This window comes from Rattus rattus, chromosome 1, assembly GCF_011064425.1.
Source record: "Rattus rattus isolate New Zealand chromosome 1, Rrattus_CSIRO_v1, whole genome shotgun sequence".
NCBI lineage: Eukaryota > Metazoa > Chordata > Mammalia > Rodentia > Muridae > Rattus > Rattus rattus.
In genome coordinates, this window is record NC_046154.1 from 1,817,878 (window position 1) to 1,834,487 (window position 16,610).

General features: G+C 49.8%; 1 protein-coding gene across 3 annotated transcripts in view; it reads left to right on the forward strand.

Annotated features, from left to right (window-relative positions):
• Nucleotides 1-506: 506 nt before the first annotated feature.
• Nucleotides 507-16,610, forward strand: part of Pax5 (paired box 5) — a 176,598-nt gene continuing 160,494 nt past the window's right edge. For 2 of the 3 annotated variants that reach the window (XM_032887067.1, XM_032887058.1), the window contains exons 1-2: nt 7,613-7,655; nt 13,162-13,327. In XM_032887067.1, coding sequence (XP_032742958.1) covers nt 7,613-7,655; nt 13,162-13,327 — 209 coding nt within the window. Of the gene's footprint in view, nt 581-7,612; nt 7,656-13,161; nt 13,328-16,610 lie in introns of those variants that run through there. The other variant, XM_032887050.1, reaches the window with a different exon arrangement.

The following is a 16,610-nucleotide window of genomic DNA, read 5'->3' on the forward strand; positions in this document are numbered from 1 at the left end:
GCATTGCTGCTCTCCAGGCCTCTTGCACACCTTTGGCCAGGCCCTGTCCGCCCCGTCTGGCACGCTAGGCAGGCCGCAGAGCCGACACCCTTTCCCTGGTTCTTGTCCCGCAGTGCGGGGCGGTGCGCCGGGGGCGCGACGTGTCTGGGGACATCTTGTGATGTTGGCGAGAACAGGACATGATCTCACATGGCGAGAAGCTCTTTAGTTCCTTAATCATTTCACGGTGCCTTCGGACGCTTTTTTTCCACCTAAAACGTTTAGTTTCAGCTCAGTGATCAGCTACCCCAGCTCGGCGGGGGAGCGGAAGGCTTCAATTATTCCGACTTGTGAGCGGCCCCTGCACCAAAAAAAAAGAAAAAGAAAAAAAGAAAGAAAAAGGAAAAGAAAAAGAAAAGAAAGAAAGAAAAGGAGAGAAAAAGAAAGAAAAACAAAGAAAGAAAAAAGGAAAGAAAGAAAGAAAAGGGAAAAAAGGCACCAAAAAAAGTGGAAACTTTCCCCCTATCCATTTCATCAAATCCTGAAATAATCAAAATGGATTTAGAGAAAAATTACCCAACTCCTCGGACCATCAGGACAGGTAGGAACACTGCGAAACGGGAGTCAAAAATGCTAACTTTGGGACACTACTCAGTGCTAGTATGCATGCTAATATCCACATGAGGAGAAAGGGGTGTGTGTGGAGTTGTTTCGGGAAAAGGCCTGTCCTACCGTGCATTTTGTACGGTTTTTATTAGTCTGGGAAGGTGTCTTCAAGGAGGCCTGTTTTCTTTGGGTTTTGTTTGTTTCTGTTTCTGATGCTTGTGTTGGTGTTAATCCGGGGGTGTGCAAGTTTGGATCTGTGTGTTTACCTGAGGAGATCAATGCGTGCACGAGTTTGTATGCCCCTAAGTAGGTGTTCGTTTGAGTTTGGATGCCTGTTTGTATCTTTATTAGTTTGTGTCTTGCCTTGAGTGTATTAGCATGTGTTTATGAGTTAGTGTTTGTGTGTGTTCTTTTTAAGCCTCCAAGATGTGTGTTTGTGTAAATGCTGTGTATATATAATGTGATAAGCATCTCACTCACGGACAACTACTGCTTGACTGTCTGGTCATTTCTATATCCCAAGTGATTTTGGAAGTAAGAAAGAGGAGGTTCTCAGACCCCTCCGTTTTCGGATGTCAACAGCTGCCCAATGTGTACATACCAATATACATACAAAAGTGCTTGTCTCTAGGCACAGGAATAGCACTGGGGCCTACTAGGGATATAGTGTACAAAACATGTGCTGCCAAGCCTAGATCTTCTACTGAGGGATAGGATCAAAAGTGATGCGAATTCAGGGCAATTAAGCTCTCACTGTGCATAGTGTACTGTTTCATTATTGGTGTCCTATTGCATTTAGCATTTGTATGCAAGGATCTCCTATAGCAGTCACACCTTTGGAGGGTAAGAGCAGTCTGTGGGCTACTGGTGACATTTCGACAGTGTATATGTACACACACACACACACACACACACACACACACACATACACTCCAATCACTTGCCTTTAGGCAATCACCTGGACTAGTCTCTGACACTGTGTGTGTATATGTCACACTGTATGCTCAGGCTTTGTCCTGTGGGTGCTGCTCCAATGGAGGAGAGCACAAGTGGGGGGGATATATGTGCCTAGCCTGGTCATTGAGCTGGGGTGACTGTATGTACACAGGCCTTCTTGGCACAGTGCCTCTATGTCTCCCAGAGGCCCAGGCACTGGGTAGCAGGATGTGTTTGTCTGAGGAGATGTGGCAGGGCAGTAGGCCCCTGTCTACCCTAAGGCATAACATGATATGCTCTCCTCTTTCTCGCATTAGGCTCTTGTGCCAACCTGTACACAAATACTCTGACAGATGGCTGGAAACCTGCTTCTCTCATTTCTGGGTCATCTGTGAGACCTCAGATCTACTCAAGCCTTTGATTAAAAAGTCAGAGACAAGAGAAAACTTAGACCCCCCCAATCTAGGGTGACTTCTTGGCATAGCTATGGGTCTAGAAAAGCCATGATGGAAGAAAGTGAGGGCAGGAGCCACAAGAACGTCACTGGGATGAGAGTTCAGAGGCAGGAACCTGGACCTCCACTCCCTTTCCATTCTTAATTCCCAGGCGACCTTCCTTTCTTCGATGCCCAAAGGTTCCTGTGCCTGGGTTGTTTATTGTTGGAACCGGGTTGGATGCGTGAGAGTTAAGAGAGGGGTCTGAGTGGCTGTCTCTCCGACAAGCTGTCTACCACGAGGAATGTAATTCATGGCGGTCGATGGGCTCTTTGATTAGTTCAATCGCCTGAATAATCGTTTAATCAATAAAGCATTTCACTCTTCTGTGCTGTTAGACAGGGTGGGGTTTGTATAGGGGAAATCCTAAGGGGGGCTGGAGATTCAAATCCTAAGAGCCACGCCCCTTCATGATGAGTTAGGGTAAAAGCCACCTGCTTGGGAAGGGGTAGCAGCTCAGGTGTTCCCTTCTGCCTGTCTTCCACGTCCTGAGGTCCAGCTCAGGGAAGAGGAGGGAGAGAACTGAGAGACTGTCCAGGCACTTAAAGGCCATCTAGGTCTACTTTCTGCCCTGAACTTTTAGGCCTTTCATGGGCCACCAAACTCCCTTCTTTCCTCCAGAGTCATATAGCAGTCCTTTTTTAGAACTCGGCTCTCCCATCTGTAGTGCCTTTATAGTTTAAAGCCCAACAGGAAGCAAGGTCAGCACACAGCAGGGAGTCACTTAAGAAGCTTCTCCCCTCTTTGAAAAAGAGGAGGCCCAGAAGGCAGGGGCTTCAGGTGCAAGACTGGGTCTGGAAGTGGGGAGACTAGCACTTCCCATGCACAGGACAGCATCTCGCCAGGCTCTAGGAAACATTTCAGAGGTTGCTCTCTGTATTCCAGATACAAGAAGCTGAGGCCTTAGGAGAAAGGACTGTGTACTCTTAAGTCTTCGGAGAGAGAATCATGTTCCTGGTCTGCAAGGGCAAACTGCTAGGGATAACAAGCCCCAACACAGCAAGTGTGCACTTCCTGAAGGTTTGATACTCTCCTTCCCGGTGATTCCTGCAATAGACCCAGACCAAGGAGGGCAGACTCTTGATCCACTTTCAGGAATCAGACAGGCATCTCTATGCTCCATTTGCTGTGCAATCACAGACCATTTGCTTTTCCTCTTTGGTACTTTCCCAAAATTAAGGTTAAAAGGAACCCATCAGGTTAGAAGGGCTGTGCCCAGACATCTCAGATCCTTCCCAATTGTGCAATCAGTCTGAATTCTGAGAGGCCTTGTTTTATTGGAAGAAGGAGCAGGTAGACGGCCACCTGACTTGGACTTCGAGAGACAGGCTGTCTTAGGCTAGAACTCCGTGGCAGCACCAGCGCTCTGAGGGTGTGGCTGTTCTGTAAGCTGGAGGAACTGTTGGGGAGTGGGAGAAGAGGAAGTAGGGATGGTGTGGGCATGGTGTGTGATTCCCAAAGTCTCCAAGTGCAGAGAGAGAGAGAGAGAGAGAGAGAGAGAGAGAGAGAGAGAGAGAGAGAGAGAGAGAGACAGGGAGAGAGAGAGAGAGAGAGAGAGAGAGAGAGACAGGAGGGAGAGAGAGAGAGAGAGAGACAGGGAGACAGAGAGACAGAAAGAGACAGAGAGAGACAGAGAGACAGAGAGAGAGAGAGAGACACAGAGAGACACGCACAGAGAGAGAGTCAGAGTCTCTCCAAAGGTGTTCTGGTTTCTGAAACACTCTCAAAATGGTCCTTCAGTCAACAGACAAAACTTGCCAAAGCAATTGAATTTAAATAACTGTGGGCTCTACTTGTTTGTTTTGCTTTGTTTCCCCTGCCCCTCCCCCCCACGGTGGTTTCATTTCACAGATCTATGTGGCCTCTGTGTAGCTCTCTGCTAGCCCCTCCTGGACCCAGGTTGCAGGACGTGAGGCGAGGCGTAGAAGTCTATCTCTACGGGGGGTGGGGGGGGGATAGCTGTGCAATCTCAGACTGGTCATCTAACTTCTCTGGACCACTGTTTGGAAGCTTAAAAGGCTGGACTAGGTGGTAATATTAGGCCTGTTCACTTGGGGATTTGAAGTTCTCAGAGCTCAGGAACTCCAGGAGTAGCAAACGAAACTACTCCTCTAAACCAGGATCACTAAGGGCCTTTTTTCCTTCATTGGTTAGGTAGAGTCATATAGAAGAGAACATATCTAACACTGGACATATGTACCGTGTGAAAGGGGGATCTGGGCTGTGCCTGTTGGAATGGTATCTGCGGTTTCATCCTGCCCTCAGAATGCCCCAAGGCTTTTGTCTAAACAATCCCGGACAACTGGCCTCTTCAGGCATTGTCCAGATGAATTATTTGCTTTGACATCAGCTCCCCTTCTAGCCTCCCGCCTTCCTTCTATCCCAGACTTGCTCTAGTATGACCAGATAAGTTGAATCCAGCCTCCTATCCTCGGGTTCCAAATCTGTAAAATGGGGAAACATTCTCTCAGAACCCTTTTAGGTTTTAGATTCTAGAACGGGGGTTGTAAGCTCAAGGAGCAGGCTTGGGAGCTTGAGGTGCCACTGACTGATTCTCAGGAGCGGTCTCTTGACATCCACAGTGGGAGTTGCAAGTCCCCTAACTGGCTTGGAACTCAATTCTTGTGCTCTCTGACCCACTGGGGACTACAGGATAAAGCAAGTAAAAAGCCAGCACAGTCCTTTTCCAGTTGTAACCTCCCTGCCCTAAGGCAGTAGCTATGGGGCAGCAAAGATCAAAACCGGAAGGGGTTCGGGAAATGGAGAGAGAAAGCTACCACCCCACTGCCTTGTACACCACAGCTTTCTGTGTCCCCAGAGACCGGCCTTGGCTGTTTTCCTGCAGCTGGGCCCCAGTGGGGGTGGGGATGTGTCAACCAGGGGAGAATTGCCCACTTGTCAGGGGCAGCTTCAAGGAGAGCTATCAGGGGAGGATCCACGGACTGACCTAGTATAGAGATGTTAGAAGTGGAGCAAGGGGTGAAGAATGGAAAAAGAGGAAAAAGTCAGGCAGAAAGCAAATAGCGAAAACGATCAACCTGAGTTTTGCCCTTGCTCTACTATGCCTGAAGCAGATGTCTCAGAGTCTTCATTTTAGTGGGTTTTGTGTTTAATAGCAGAGAGTCACCATTTATGATTCAAAGGAGTGAGTGTTTAGTCTTCTCCCACAGCTGCCGAGGTTCGGCGGAGGGAGTGCTCAGCGTCTACATTAGGTTGGGTCTTAGCACACTAGAAGACTCACAGAACTATAGCTACCTGGGTAAAGACACTTTTTTAAAAAAAGTCCAACAGTTTTGATTGTGGTCTGAGAGCCTTACATTCCCAAGAAACTGAGACATGCGCTGGTTAAAGAGCTTTGCTGGGTCGGGAGAATTCCCTCCGCTAGAAGCCTGTCAATTTTTGTCCTAAAATCTACAGGAATGTGGGTGAGGGAAGGTCAGCTTTTCCTGTCAGGTGGGAACCTTGGCTTTTGTAGTCATCCCGCTGCTACACCACCAGGCTCTTGCAAATGGAGGTAACAGCAGGGCCACTGGCTTCAGGTGCTCTCATTAGCTCTGGGTGCCGGTGGTCTCCTTCCCTTTTTAAAAGAGGCCTTGCACCAGATGCGGAAATCCTCTTGTTGACAGAAGCTTTGAGCTAAGAGCATCACCAACTCCCAAGGGACCTATCAGCTCCTAGGCTAAGACAACAGAAAGGATCTATGCTTCCGTGCTTGAGGCAACCTGGTCCAAGCTTTGGAGACTTCCCAATTTCTGGTAACCTTTAAATAATACTCCACCCCCCCCACCCAGTTCTGCTTTTGGTTAACGCAATGTGGGGCCTCTGTGGATAGAAGAATGAGAGAGGAGGATACAGAGGACACAGCCGTTGCAGGGTGGGTTCTTGATAAACTTAGGAAATGTTTCGATTGGAAGGAACCAGCATTAAAGATCTCTTCACTAAACTCTGCCCATTTTACAGAGGAGCGAAGTGAGGCCTAAAGCGGCAGATACACACACTGAAATCTGCCATCTAGACTGAAAATCGGATCTCTACTGGTGCACTGTCTTCCTCTTAAATCTGTGTTTCTAAAATTCTTTTCTATTTTTGTTTATTTCCTTCTGGAGATTTCTCTCCCACCCTCACCCTTGGTCCCTGTTTTGGTTGCCCTCAGTCTCTAAGCGCATCCCAGAATCTCAAAGGCCCACAGAAAGGGTCGGCTCGGTGGGACCAAGAGCATGGCTCTCCAGACACTGCGTGGGCCCTGTTCTCGTTCTCCCCCTTTTCCATCAGCGAACCACTAGGCCTTCTCCCCACGCGTTTGTCAATGAACGTGGCGCCGCCGTTTGGGCCCCGCCCCCCATTCTCTCCCATTGCCCAGGTACCGGCTAATCAGGCGGAGCCCGTGGGTTGTTTAGCCAATAGGGCAGTATTTCGGGCTTGGGCCGGATGCCCCCGTTCTGATTGGCTTGATGGAGCGTGATTGGCAGGTGAGCTCCCGCCCCGCCCCCGCCCGGAGGGAGGCTGAGCCCCGGGCGGCGCTGTCCACACGCAGCGGGTCCTGAAAGCGGCTTCGGGGCGGCGCGGTGGCGCACTGTGCGCGCCGAGCAGGCGGAGGGCTAGCGCCGGCGGCGGCGGCGGCAGAGCGGGCATTAGAGCCGGCAGGGGCTTCATCTCAGCACCGACAGCCCCGGCGGCCCCGGCGGCCCCGGCGGCAGGGACCCTCATCCTCTCCTGCGCCCCTCGCTCCTCGCTGGGCAGACGCGGCCGGCTGTCCCGGAAGAGGCAAGCCAGGGACAGTCTACCCGGAACCCGAGAGCCGGCAGCGGGGCTCCTAGAGTTGGTAGCGTGAGGCACAGCCAGGCGCGAAGGAACCGGGAGTCGCGGGGCCCGCGGGAACTTTGAAGGCGGCGGGTCCCGGGCTTTGAGGGTTGCAGCCCCGGGGCGCACCGGGCTCCCAGCTTCAGCAGCTACAGCATCTCAGAATCCGCCGCGGCCCCTGTGCGACAGGAGAGGGAGTTCTCTGTAACTTCGTCGGAGACGTGGGAGAACCGGCAGGAGAGAGGTGGAGGGGCAGGTCGGGCTCCAGAGACACGGAGCAGCGGGAGACAGGAAGGACCTGGCAGAGGCTGAAGGGTGGGCAGACCCTCGAGGCGGCAAGACCGAAGCAGCCTGGCAGTCCGCGGCCTCGCTGCCCCGGACTGAGACGAAGGGCCCTGCGCTCGCGGCCTCCTGCAGGCTGCTGGTCCCTCACCAGGCTCCCCTAGCCGTCCTGGAGGTGGGCCCCTGAGCTATGCCCTCGACGCCGCGGGAGCTTGGGCTGCAGCTTCTCTGGTGCGGGCCGGAAGCCGCCGCCTGAGCCCTCCGAGGAGCGAAGCCGGTCAGAGTTGGACGCCCGCTCCCAGACCGACCGGCTGAGCACCGTTTCCCGCCTCTTGGCTCAGCTCTCCGCGATCTTCCGCAGGCGGCTCCGCGAGGGACCCCACGGCTGTAGAGGTGTTTTCTGAGCTTAGCTCACGCGGTGCCCGGCCTGGTGGCGCGTTTCCCTAGGCGCCCTGGGCAGCCCTTTGGCGCCGAGAGGCAGCGGCGTGGGCCGGCCTACAGTCTGGAGCGCCCCGATGGAAATACACTGTAAGCACGACCCGTTTGCATCCATGCATAGTAAGTAGGCGGCGAGCTCGCTTCTCTCACTCTCCAGCCGGGATCGGGTTGGGGGTGCCGGAGTGTGGGGTAGGTACTAAGTCCTGGAGGACTCGGGACCTCTGTAGCTGCGTAGACAACTTTGCAAAGTGCAGTGCTTTCGGGCAGCGGACGCGGAACGCGTTTGGCTGCGGAGGCCGAAGCGCCTGGGTGAATCCCGCCTCCAGCAACGAGGTAGTGTAGGCAGCCCTTCCGGAGCTCCAGCAGCTAATTCTCAGAACCCTGGTTCATACTCACAGAAAGCTCGGCACTGAGCCAGTTGGAGGGCAGGAAGTTTTAATAGAGGTCAGTGAGAGTCTCAGACAGCGCTCAACATCCCAACTCCGTTGGCGCCTTTTCCAGCCATGGGACTGACCAAGACTGATGCTTGAGGGGAAAAGTGGAGTCCGGACCGTCCCTCTATATGTGAAGAAAGAAGTGCGAGTTAAGAAAGGGCATCAGGTCCAGGATTCCAAATGCGCCCTGGCTCGAGGAGAGGGGATTTAAAAAAACAACGAAGTCAGGGTCCCTAGGCTACACTTCAGTTTAGGCGTCGGCCAGTACATACAGAGACCTTTAAAGACATCATTGAGTCCTTCTCTGTAGGATGTCTACCTTGAGATGGCTTCTCTACTAGAAAGAAAAAGAGAAAGAAAGAAAGGAAAGAAAGAAAAGAAAGAAAAAAAAAGAAGGAAAAAGAAAAAAGAAAGCTAATTAGTCACATGCAGGCGTCCCTGCCTTCTGAAAGCCTGTGAAGTGTAAGAGACCGGCAGGGTCATTTCAGGCACCGGCAGGGCCCCGCTGCCTGACCCACAGGGATTCTGCCAGTTCACCCATTAACACAGCCTCCTGTGAGATGAGCGCTCTTCTCACGGTGAGTTAACGCTGGATTAGATTCGGAGATTTCAAGGAAATTCCAAGTGGAACGAATCGCGTTTCCTTTCTGTTGGCTGTAGACACAGCCAGGGGAAGGCGGCAGGCTTTGGCAGACTGCACTCGGGTGCCCAGCTCAGGTCTCTGTGGGCTGCAGATCTCAGAGAAACTCCGTGGCTAGCAGCCGGCTACAACCTTGTTTAACCTCAACCAGCTGGGATCCCACAACTCTAGCCGTGGGCCCCCTATTTAACAAAGGCAGCCGAGACCCGGCTAGAGAGAAGGCAAGGTGAGGTAATAATCTTCGTGTCTTCCACCAAGGACCGAGTGGCCTGGCAGCGAGAGAAGGCTTGTTTAGTTAGCCGAAGCGGGCTTCGAGCAGGAGGTCAGCTTCTCTTTGTGTCAATATCCCAGTCGGAGGTAAACCTCCCGAGCAAGCCAAGCGGCCACAAGGTTCGCGCAGAAAAGCTGCTTGCTCTGGTCCCAGCCCCAACGATTCCTCCCGTTTGGAGACTGGGTTTAAGCGGTTTCCATTCCACTATGGCTCCAGCGTCTCCCGCAGCATTTTCCTGCGCAGACTGGCTCTAGAGCCTCTCTGTTCTCACTCAGAGCGAAATCTGGAGACAAACGAGTTGGGGGCTACACTCAGAGGTGGGCAAGAAGCAACTGGGAGGCAAAATGGGTAGGGCTGGCTGCCGTGCTTCTGGCGGAAATCCAAAGGCCTGCACTGCCTCTCTCTGTCCAGAGTTCTGCTGTCCAGAGGTCATGCCCAAGCCCGTGGGGAGACAGCATCAGACTTGGTGGTCTTGCGGTGTGCATCCGTGTGGAGAGGCAGCTCCTTCCAGGTGCAGGTTAACCAACTGCTAATGTTTCAGCCTTCCTGCCGGGCCCTCAATCTGCCCCCTCCTCGGGAAATGCTCCCTCCTCCCATTCTCAATCTCCCTGGCAGCACAGTGGGGGCTGGGCAAGCCTAGCTTCCAGAGCTAGTGGAAGCCCTTGGCGTCTTTGGTAAGACCTTAGTTCTTATGCCTAAAGCTGTTTGTTTGCACAATGTATTCTGACTCCAGGTCCTAATTTGCTGATGTTGGGGGCAGAGAAAATAGGTTCTTCAAGGTGAAAGGTATACTAGGATCCTTCCTTTCATCTTTTTCCCCCTGGTCCTGGTCAGTTTTTCCTTGTTACCTCCCTTCTTCCTCCATTCCCCCACAACCAGTTCTGCACAGGACAGCTTCTGTTGAGAAGGACAGACACAACTGCATATTTGGCTTCTGAGTTTAGAGGTACCCCACACTTTAGTCCAGTTCCACCAAGTACACTGGCACAGTGACCCTCCTCCAGATGTTTTCTTCCCCAAGCATTTTACCAGTTAGTTATACAGTACTTTTGTGGCCAGTGTCACATCTGAGTGTGACCCAAACCTTCAGTTACCCCTGTTTAATACGGTGGCAGGAGAGATAAAAGGACTGACAGAATTGTAACTGGTTCTCAGGATAGATAGAGGCATACCATTAGGCTTCAGGGAATTTATAGCAAGGGGGGGAAAGAGAAGGACCTAATTCCAGAGAGGGCAGTGGATTGTTGGAGTAGCCACACAGACAAGGCTCTCCCTCTGTGTCTGTATTCACAGCCTGACTGTTATGTGTGTGTCAGCCCCTGACTGTCCACTCTCTGGGATTCACATGTCTATGTGTGCTCCTTCCCCATCCTGCTTTGGTGCATTTAGAAAGAGTTTCTATGACCCAGGGTCTTGTAGTTTGGCTTTTAGCCGAGCAGAGACATCTCTTTCCTAATAATCTGTGCCCAGTCATAGTTCTTGGGGTTTCAGCAGTGTCCTTTGTGGGCCATATGTCCTTAACCAGGTCTGGGGATCACCTACAGAAGCCAGCTCCTTCCAAGCTAGAGACCCAAAGGTCCTGGGTCACCCACAGTTCCATCTTTCTTCAATTCCCCCTTCAAACCCTGTTCCCCAGGTGGAGGCTGATGATCTTTACTTTGTATCTGTGTTTCCCAGTTTCTACCTAATTTGTTTCCATGGCTTTATTGTGCCAGTCTCTGCAAATTCTGCTCCCCTTAGGAATGATAGCTGAGTTCATGTCTTAGCCCAGCCCCTTCCTTGCAGATGAGCCCTCGCCCAGCTGGAATACACAGTAGAGGTTGGGGTTTGAGTCTTTGAAGAGGTGCAAAGCTGGAGCAAGGCCCGAGAGAGGGAAACAGTTCCACGCACAGAAATCCTGTCTCCTACAAGTCCCCTTCCTCTTATTTGCTGATCTATTTTGAGTTCTCCATTCCATTTTTTCCTCTGCCTGCCTAAAAGTCTCTGTGTTCTATCTAGCCTTCCTTTCCTTGCTGTCTGTCTCAGCCCCTACTCTCTATACCCTTTCCACATACCTCTCTTTCCTCTGTCCGACTTACTCTCTCCCTTACTTGTGAGCTTCCCTTCTCACCAATCTCAGATTAGCACCTTTCCTGAGGCCTCAGTGGTAAAGTGCTCTGTTGGGTATATTTATAAATGAGGCAAGAGGACCAAGAGTGTCTGGGGGCCTGTCTAGGAAGTTAAGAAAAGTAAGAGTCACCTAGGCCAAGTTTGTAAGCCTGTGTCCGATATGGACACTTGTTTTAGATTCTGCAAATCCGTTAGCCTTGTGGGCACAGGAAGGTAGTTTGAGGGGATCTGCTGTGATTTAGAGAGACCTGACTCTAGGAGATTCCTCACAATTTTTGTTGCGATACAAACCCACAAATCTTCTACAGAGCCGTTCTTGGCGTTGAAGTCCTCCGAAGCCACTGTGTTTTGGGCAGAAGTCTCAGTTGTCAGTGGTATGGCAAACAATGATTGCAGACTGGCTGCAAGGCCTGGACCTCTAGAGTGTATCAGAAATGTGCTAGGTCTTTTAGCTGTCGTTTCCTGACCCCATCCTCCCAGTGGGCACACCCCAATTTGTGGTGTACTTTGTTTTACTTACGTCCAACCTATTCTGAAAAGATTGATTCAAACCCCCTCCCACTTAGATAATCTCTGTCCCAGAACAAAGCTGTTGATCAGGGTGGCTGTAATCTTCCTGTTATAGGTAAGCTATTTAACTATGTCCCTAGCTGTAAAATCCTACTCAGGACAAATTTCCCTCCTGGTTTTTTTTTCTTCCCCTGTGTGAATTTTGATGTTTCAGAACAATCAAAATCTCTAAAAGGCACATTTAAAAAAATCAGAGGAAGAGTCAGCATGGTTTGGAACTAAGGGATGTTATTTCCTTAAAAATTGTGGTTTTCTTGGACATACACCCAAACTTGGGAATTTTGGGAAATAGTTCATGATTTTTTTTTTAAAAAAGACACTTTTAAAGAAATAGGCGGCGTTGTGAGTGTTTTATTCCTCAATTTCAGATAGTTCGTGGGCCTGGTGGTAGACAGGCCCTGGACCAGGATGGGTGGTGGATGAGCTGTGGTGTTTGCTTTCTCCTTTAAAGTTGGAAGTATGGATATGGGTGTGACCCCAGTCTGTCTCAGGGTAGGAGCTTACCCCTCGTCAGCCTCTGGGCTGCCAACAGCATCAGTATGTTCTTGAACTTGTTTCGGCTCCGACCCTCAGCAATGCCAGTTAGTGGCTGATTGACGGCTGCAGTGTCAGTGATGTCACATTGGACCTGTCTGTGTTGACTGCTTCCATCTTCAGTTTCCTCAGGTCCCTGTTTCCCTTCAGAGCGCCCCTGATGCACCTGCGTAAGTGTAGGAGTGGAACAGGCACTTCCTCTGACTTATTTTACTTAAATACACTCCATGGCACCCGTGAAACCTGGGACTCGGAAGCTTTCTTGTTTCTTCCTAACCAATTTAAACCTGCTTGCAGATCGAAAGACATGCCCGAAATACCAGGGGCACACCTTTCTAACAAATCCTGATTCAGTGGAGTGTGCGAGGCACTGAAGACCCTGTGACCCATTTCTTTTGTGTGCTCTGAGAGGGTACAATGGTCAAGCCTGCACGTCAACATCACAGTCTTAAAGGGAGGCTTTAATTTTTTTTTTCTATTTTTAAATTAAGGCAGCGGTTAGGTTTTGTCTCAGTGATCTGAAAATGCTGGTCATTAAAAAAGAAAGTCTTCAGTTCTTGAATTAGATTGCTGATTTAAAAACACTTTCCCCCTTGAGATGCAGATATCAGAATAGCCCGTCTCATCTTTTAAGACATATGTTAAAAGAGAACGAGTTCCACATTTTTTTTCCTCTTTAAATTTGATTATTTTAAGACATAATCTTCTCCCCAGGATCTTCCTCAGATTCAGCCTCATGTACTACATTGAGCTCCTGTCATACAGACCCCTTTCATGCGTTCCCTTACCCCTTTCCCCAAATGAAAAGGAAAATGCTAGTAAGTAAAAGAAACAGTGTAGGGAGCTCCCGGTGGCTCAGTTGACTGCCTGCAGATGGTCAAAAGCTGAGACTGGAGAAGCCATGTAGGGGCCTTATGTCATCCGCATGATTGACACCAGGTATAAGACATCTAGCCTGCCAGCCATTTGTGATCTCAGAGGGGTCTGGGTGCTCTCACAAGGGCACTTGTACTATGTGACTGGTTCTAACCACCCTTCCCCTTGCTTTTTGTTTCTGATCTGTTTCAGGACATGGAGGAGTGAATCAGCTTGGGGGGGTTTTTGTGAATGGACGGCCACTCCCAGATGTAGTCCGCCAAAGGATAGTGGAACTTGCCCATCAAGGTGTCAGGCCCTGCGACATCTCCAGGCAGCTTCGGGTCAGCCATGGTTGTGTCAGCAAAATTCTTGGCAGGTAAAGGCTCCAGGCTTCCCTCAATGTTTTAAAGAAAGAGCTAAAAGACAGTCCACAGCTGTTCAAGGTGCCAATGTCCCCATGAGACTATGGCGGGGGCATTTTGCTCTACACACCCAGCACTTGAGTGTTTGCAAAGTCTTTTGAAACCATCCTATTCAAAGTAGCTGTGGAAACTCCTCTATTTTCTGTGACACGTGGAATGGAGGGACTTTCTTAGGAGAGACAATGTGCTTCTTAAAAGTCTGCTGAATTATTTTAAAGAACCCAAGAGTAAGAGGCTCTTAAGAATTTCCCCCTAAACCTCTTAGGTGAGCTTGGTGGTCAGGGGGATGGTTGGGGGTGGAAGATTCATAGATTATAGAACACAACCAGAGATGAATGTTTCTGTGTTCCTTTTCTCTTTTGGTGCAAGGCTGTGTAACATTTTCCCTGCCAGCCCTCAGTGTTTTCTTTTAACTCTCACATTCTATCTTTAAAAGCCAGCCGTTATCTTTAGTTGTACCATCAGCCCTATCATGGCTACAGTGTTTCCCTTCTGCGCATTTTGTTACTTTCATAGTGACAGGCATCCTAAGTATGCATTAACTTAGAAGGAGGAGAACAAGCCAGCAACAAACACCAACTCTCCAATCTGACATTTGAAAGTTGCCACTTGACCCTTCCATTTGCTGCAAGCAAAAATACTAACAATGACCTTCTCCCAGAGGGCTGTGCAGACGTTTAGCCTCACATTTATTCATTTTTTTTTCATCAGCCTCAGCACCAGCCAGGTTTTAAGAAGAGGAAACAAATCTTTCCTAGGCCAACTGACACGTTGTACGTTTGGCTAAGTCAGCACTTGGGCTGGGCTGAGGGCTAAATGACTGTGGGACATCGCTCTCAAAAACTCCAAACCATATCAATAGGTTTGCTTGTGTGTTTGTCTAATGTCTTGGGCATATGATTTGTTTTAGGGCTGCCCTGGCAGACAGGAACAGTGTCAGGTTTAGCTGCTCAGGGCTTTCCCATTATTTTTCTCGCTGGGATCAGTGGTCCTCATCTTTGTCCTGAAGCTTGCATTGTGCTTTAACAACTGATGCCTGAAGGAAAGTCATGAAGTTTTGAAGCATTTCTGGAGTTTTCTCAGTGACACTATGATTCTCAGTTTTCTCAGTGACACTCTTCTTGTTCCATCTGCTGGGACTTAAGAATTCTCCCAGCATATATATTGAAGAACCGTATAGAAAGTCTTGATTAAGACCAAAGGAAGAAATTGCAGGGCCAGGAATCTGACTATTCCTTTAGAGCCACTAATCCTAGTGTTTATTCTCCGTCTTCTCGCCTAGCGTGGGTCACATCAGTTGTGGAGGCTAAGGGTGCAATCTACTTTTACTTAACACTCAGCCAGCAAGAGAGTTCCAGTCTGAGGAGATTCTCAGTATGGTGGCCCGTTAGGGAGAAAAGTGAGACCGAGTGTAGCAAAGGGAAGGAGCAAACAGGGAGACAGAAGCAGAGGAGAGAAAACAAAGGGAAGAAAGGATTTTTTTTAAAAGAAAAAGATACAACAGAAAAATACAGAAGAGAGAGCAAGAAGAGAGCTATTGCAGAGGTTTCCGGCCTCAATTCTGGAGCTGAATGGTCTCCAATATCTTCTTGTGAGGCTTCTTTGTAGGGGGGAATTGGGGTAGGGAGGGGAGGCCCTTCCTTTGTTTTTACTGAAATGTCTTTGCTGAGCTGATGTTTGGTATGCTTGAAAATTTCAAGACGGTGAGAGCCTTTCTCAGACTTGCAAATGACTGGTTCTCATGTTCTAGAGCTCTAGAGCCCTTTACATCTCCCATGAAGATTGAGGTGGACAGGGATCCTTCTAAAGTCAGGCCAGCAGCCTCCCATGGACCAGAATAGATTTGTCACTGGACAGAGTGGCATTCGGAAGTTACACGCCGCTCTGGTGCCTGGCCGTTTAAGTTGTCAACAATAAATTGGAATTTCATAGCTCATTATTTTCATAACTAAGAACCACAGTGGACAAAATGTCACTCTAATTAGAACTGCCTTTTAAGAAACAAGTTCAGCCCTAAAACAGTGTGTCTGGGAATTTCCAAACTGGGCCAGTTCGATCCACAGATCCCTCCGACCCCCAGAGGAATTTGATGGGTGCTGACTGGGTGACAGATCATAGAGTACTTGGTATGTGGTGGCTGCGGGCTTTCAAAGGCTGTGTAGCAAGGCTGGCAAAGTCCTTTGGAGCAGGCAGCTCGCCCTGTTCCCTCAGGAAGGTGTGAGGGCTGCCAAGAGTATATATCTCCGCCATAGAATTCAAGGCTGTAGAAGGTTGGGCATTATATGAAGGCCAAGACAAGAGCAGGACTGTTGTCTCCTCCCATTGGGAATGCCAGGTCATTTGAAATTTGGTGACATGTCACATGATAAAAATTAAAAGTTGGGATTTTAATCCCAAACTGTGCACTCTACTTTATGCAAATTCTATTTAACCTGTAATTTATTTTTTAATTTTTTTCACATTCTTTTCAGTCGTTCTGTATTCCTGTCATACATAGCAGCTCTGCCAAGGAATCAGGGCAAATATCTGCTCCTTATGGGAACGGGGTAACCGAGGCCTAGGAAGGCTGAGTGAGTTGGTCAAGATCACAGAGCCATTTGGCGTCAGAGCCACTACAGGCATGGCACCTCTTGACTCCCAACCTAATGCTCTTTGTGCTCTTTGCATCGAGGGACACTGTGCTGGTGGCTGCCGCTCGTCCTTTGTCTGTAAGCCAAAGGGCTGCACGGCTGTTTTGCTGAGATGAAAGGACGGTTATTAAGTCCGAATCCTCACTTGACACAGTCTCGAGTTGGGGTTTCAGGGGGTGTCTGTGTTACTTTCTAAGGGCCTGGCCCACGTGTCAGTCAAAGGGAAGACAGAAGCCTCGATTGTTGGGACTGCGGAGTCCCACAGTTGGCACTGCTCAAGTACGCAGGGAGCCCTGGGCTGGCTGCTGCATGACAGCCATGGAAGCGAGAGTGTGTGTGTGTGTGTGTGTGTGTGTGTGTGTGTGTGTGTGTGTGTGTGTGTGTGTGTGTTGGTGGGGGAAGCGCTTACTCTGCTGCTCTGTGAACTGCCGTGCGGTCACTGTAGTTCCATTGAGAACACAGTGCAGTCTACACATCTGTGAGTGCTGAGACCGTCCGTGCCCTAAGAGGAGCCAGTGACTTTTGGTTCGCTGAATGAGTGAAAGATGCGTGGGAGAAGACCTTGTGAACGAATGGTAAAGCTCTCCCCAAGTGTAGGAAGCACGAC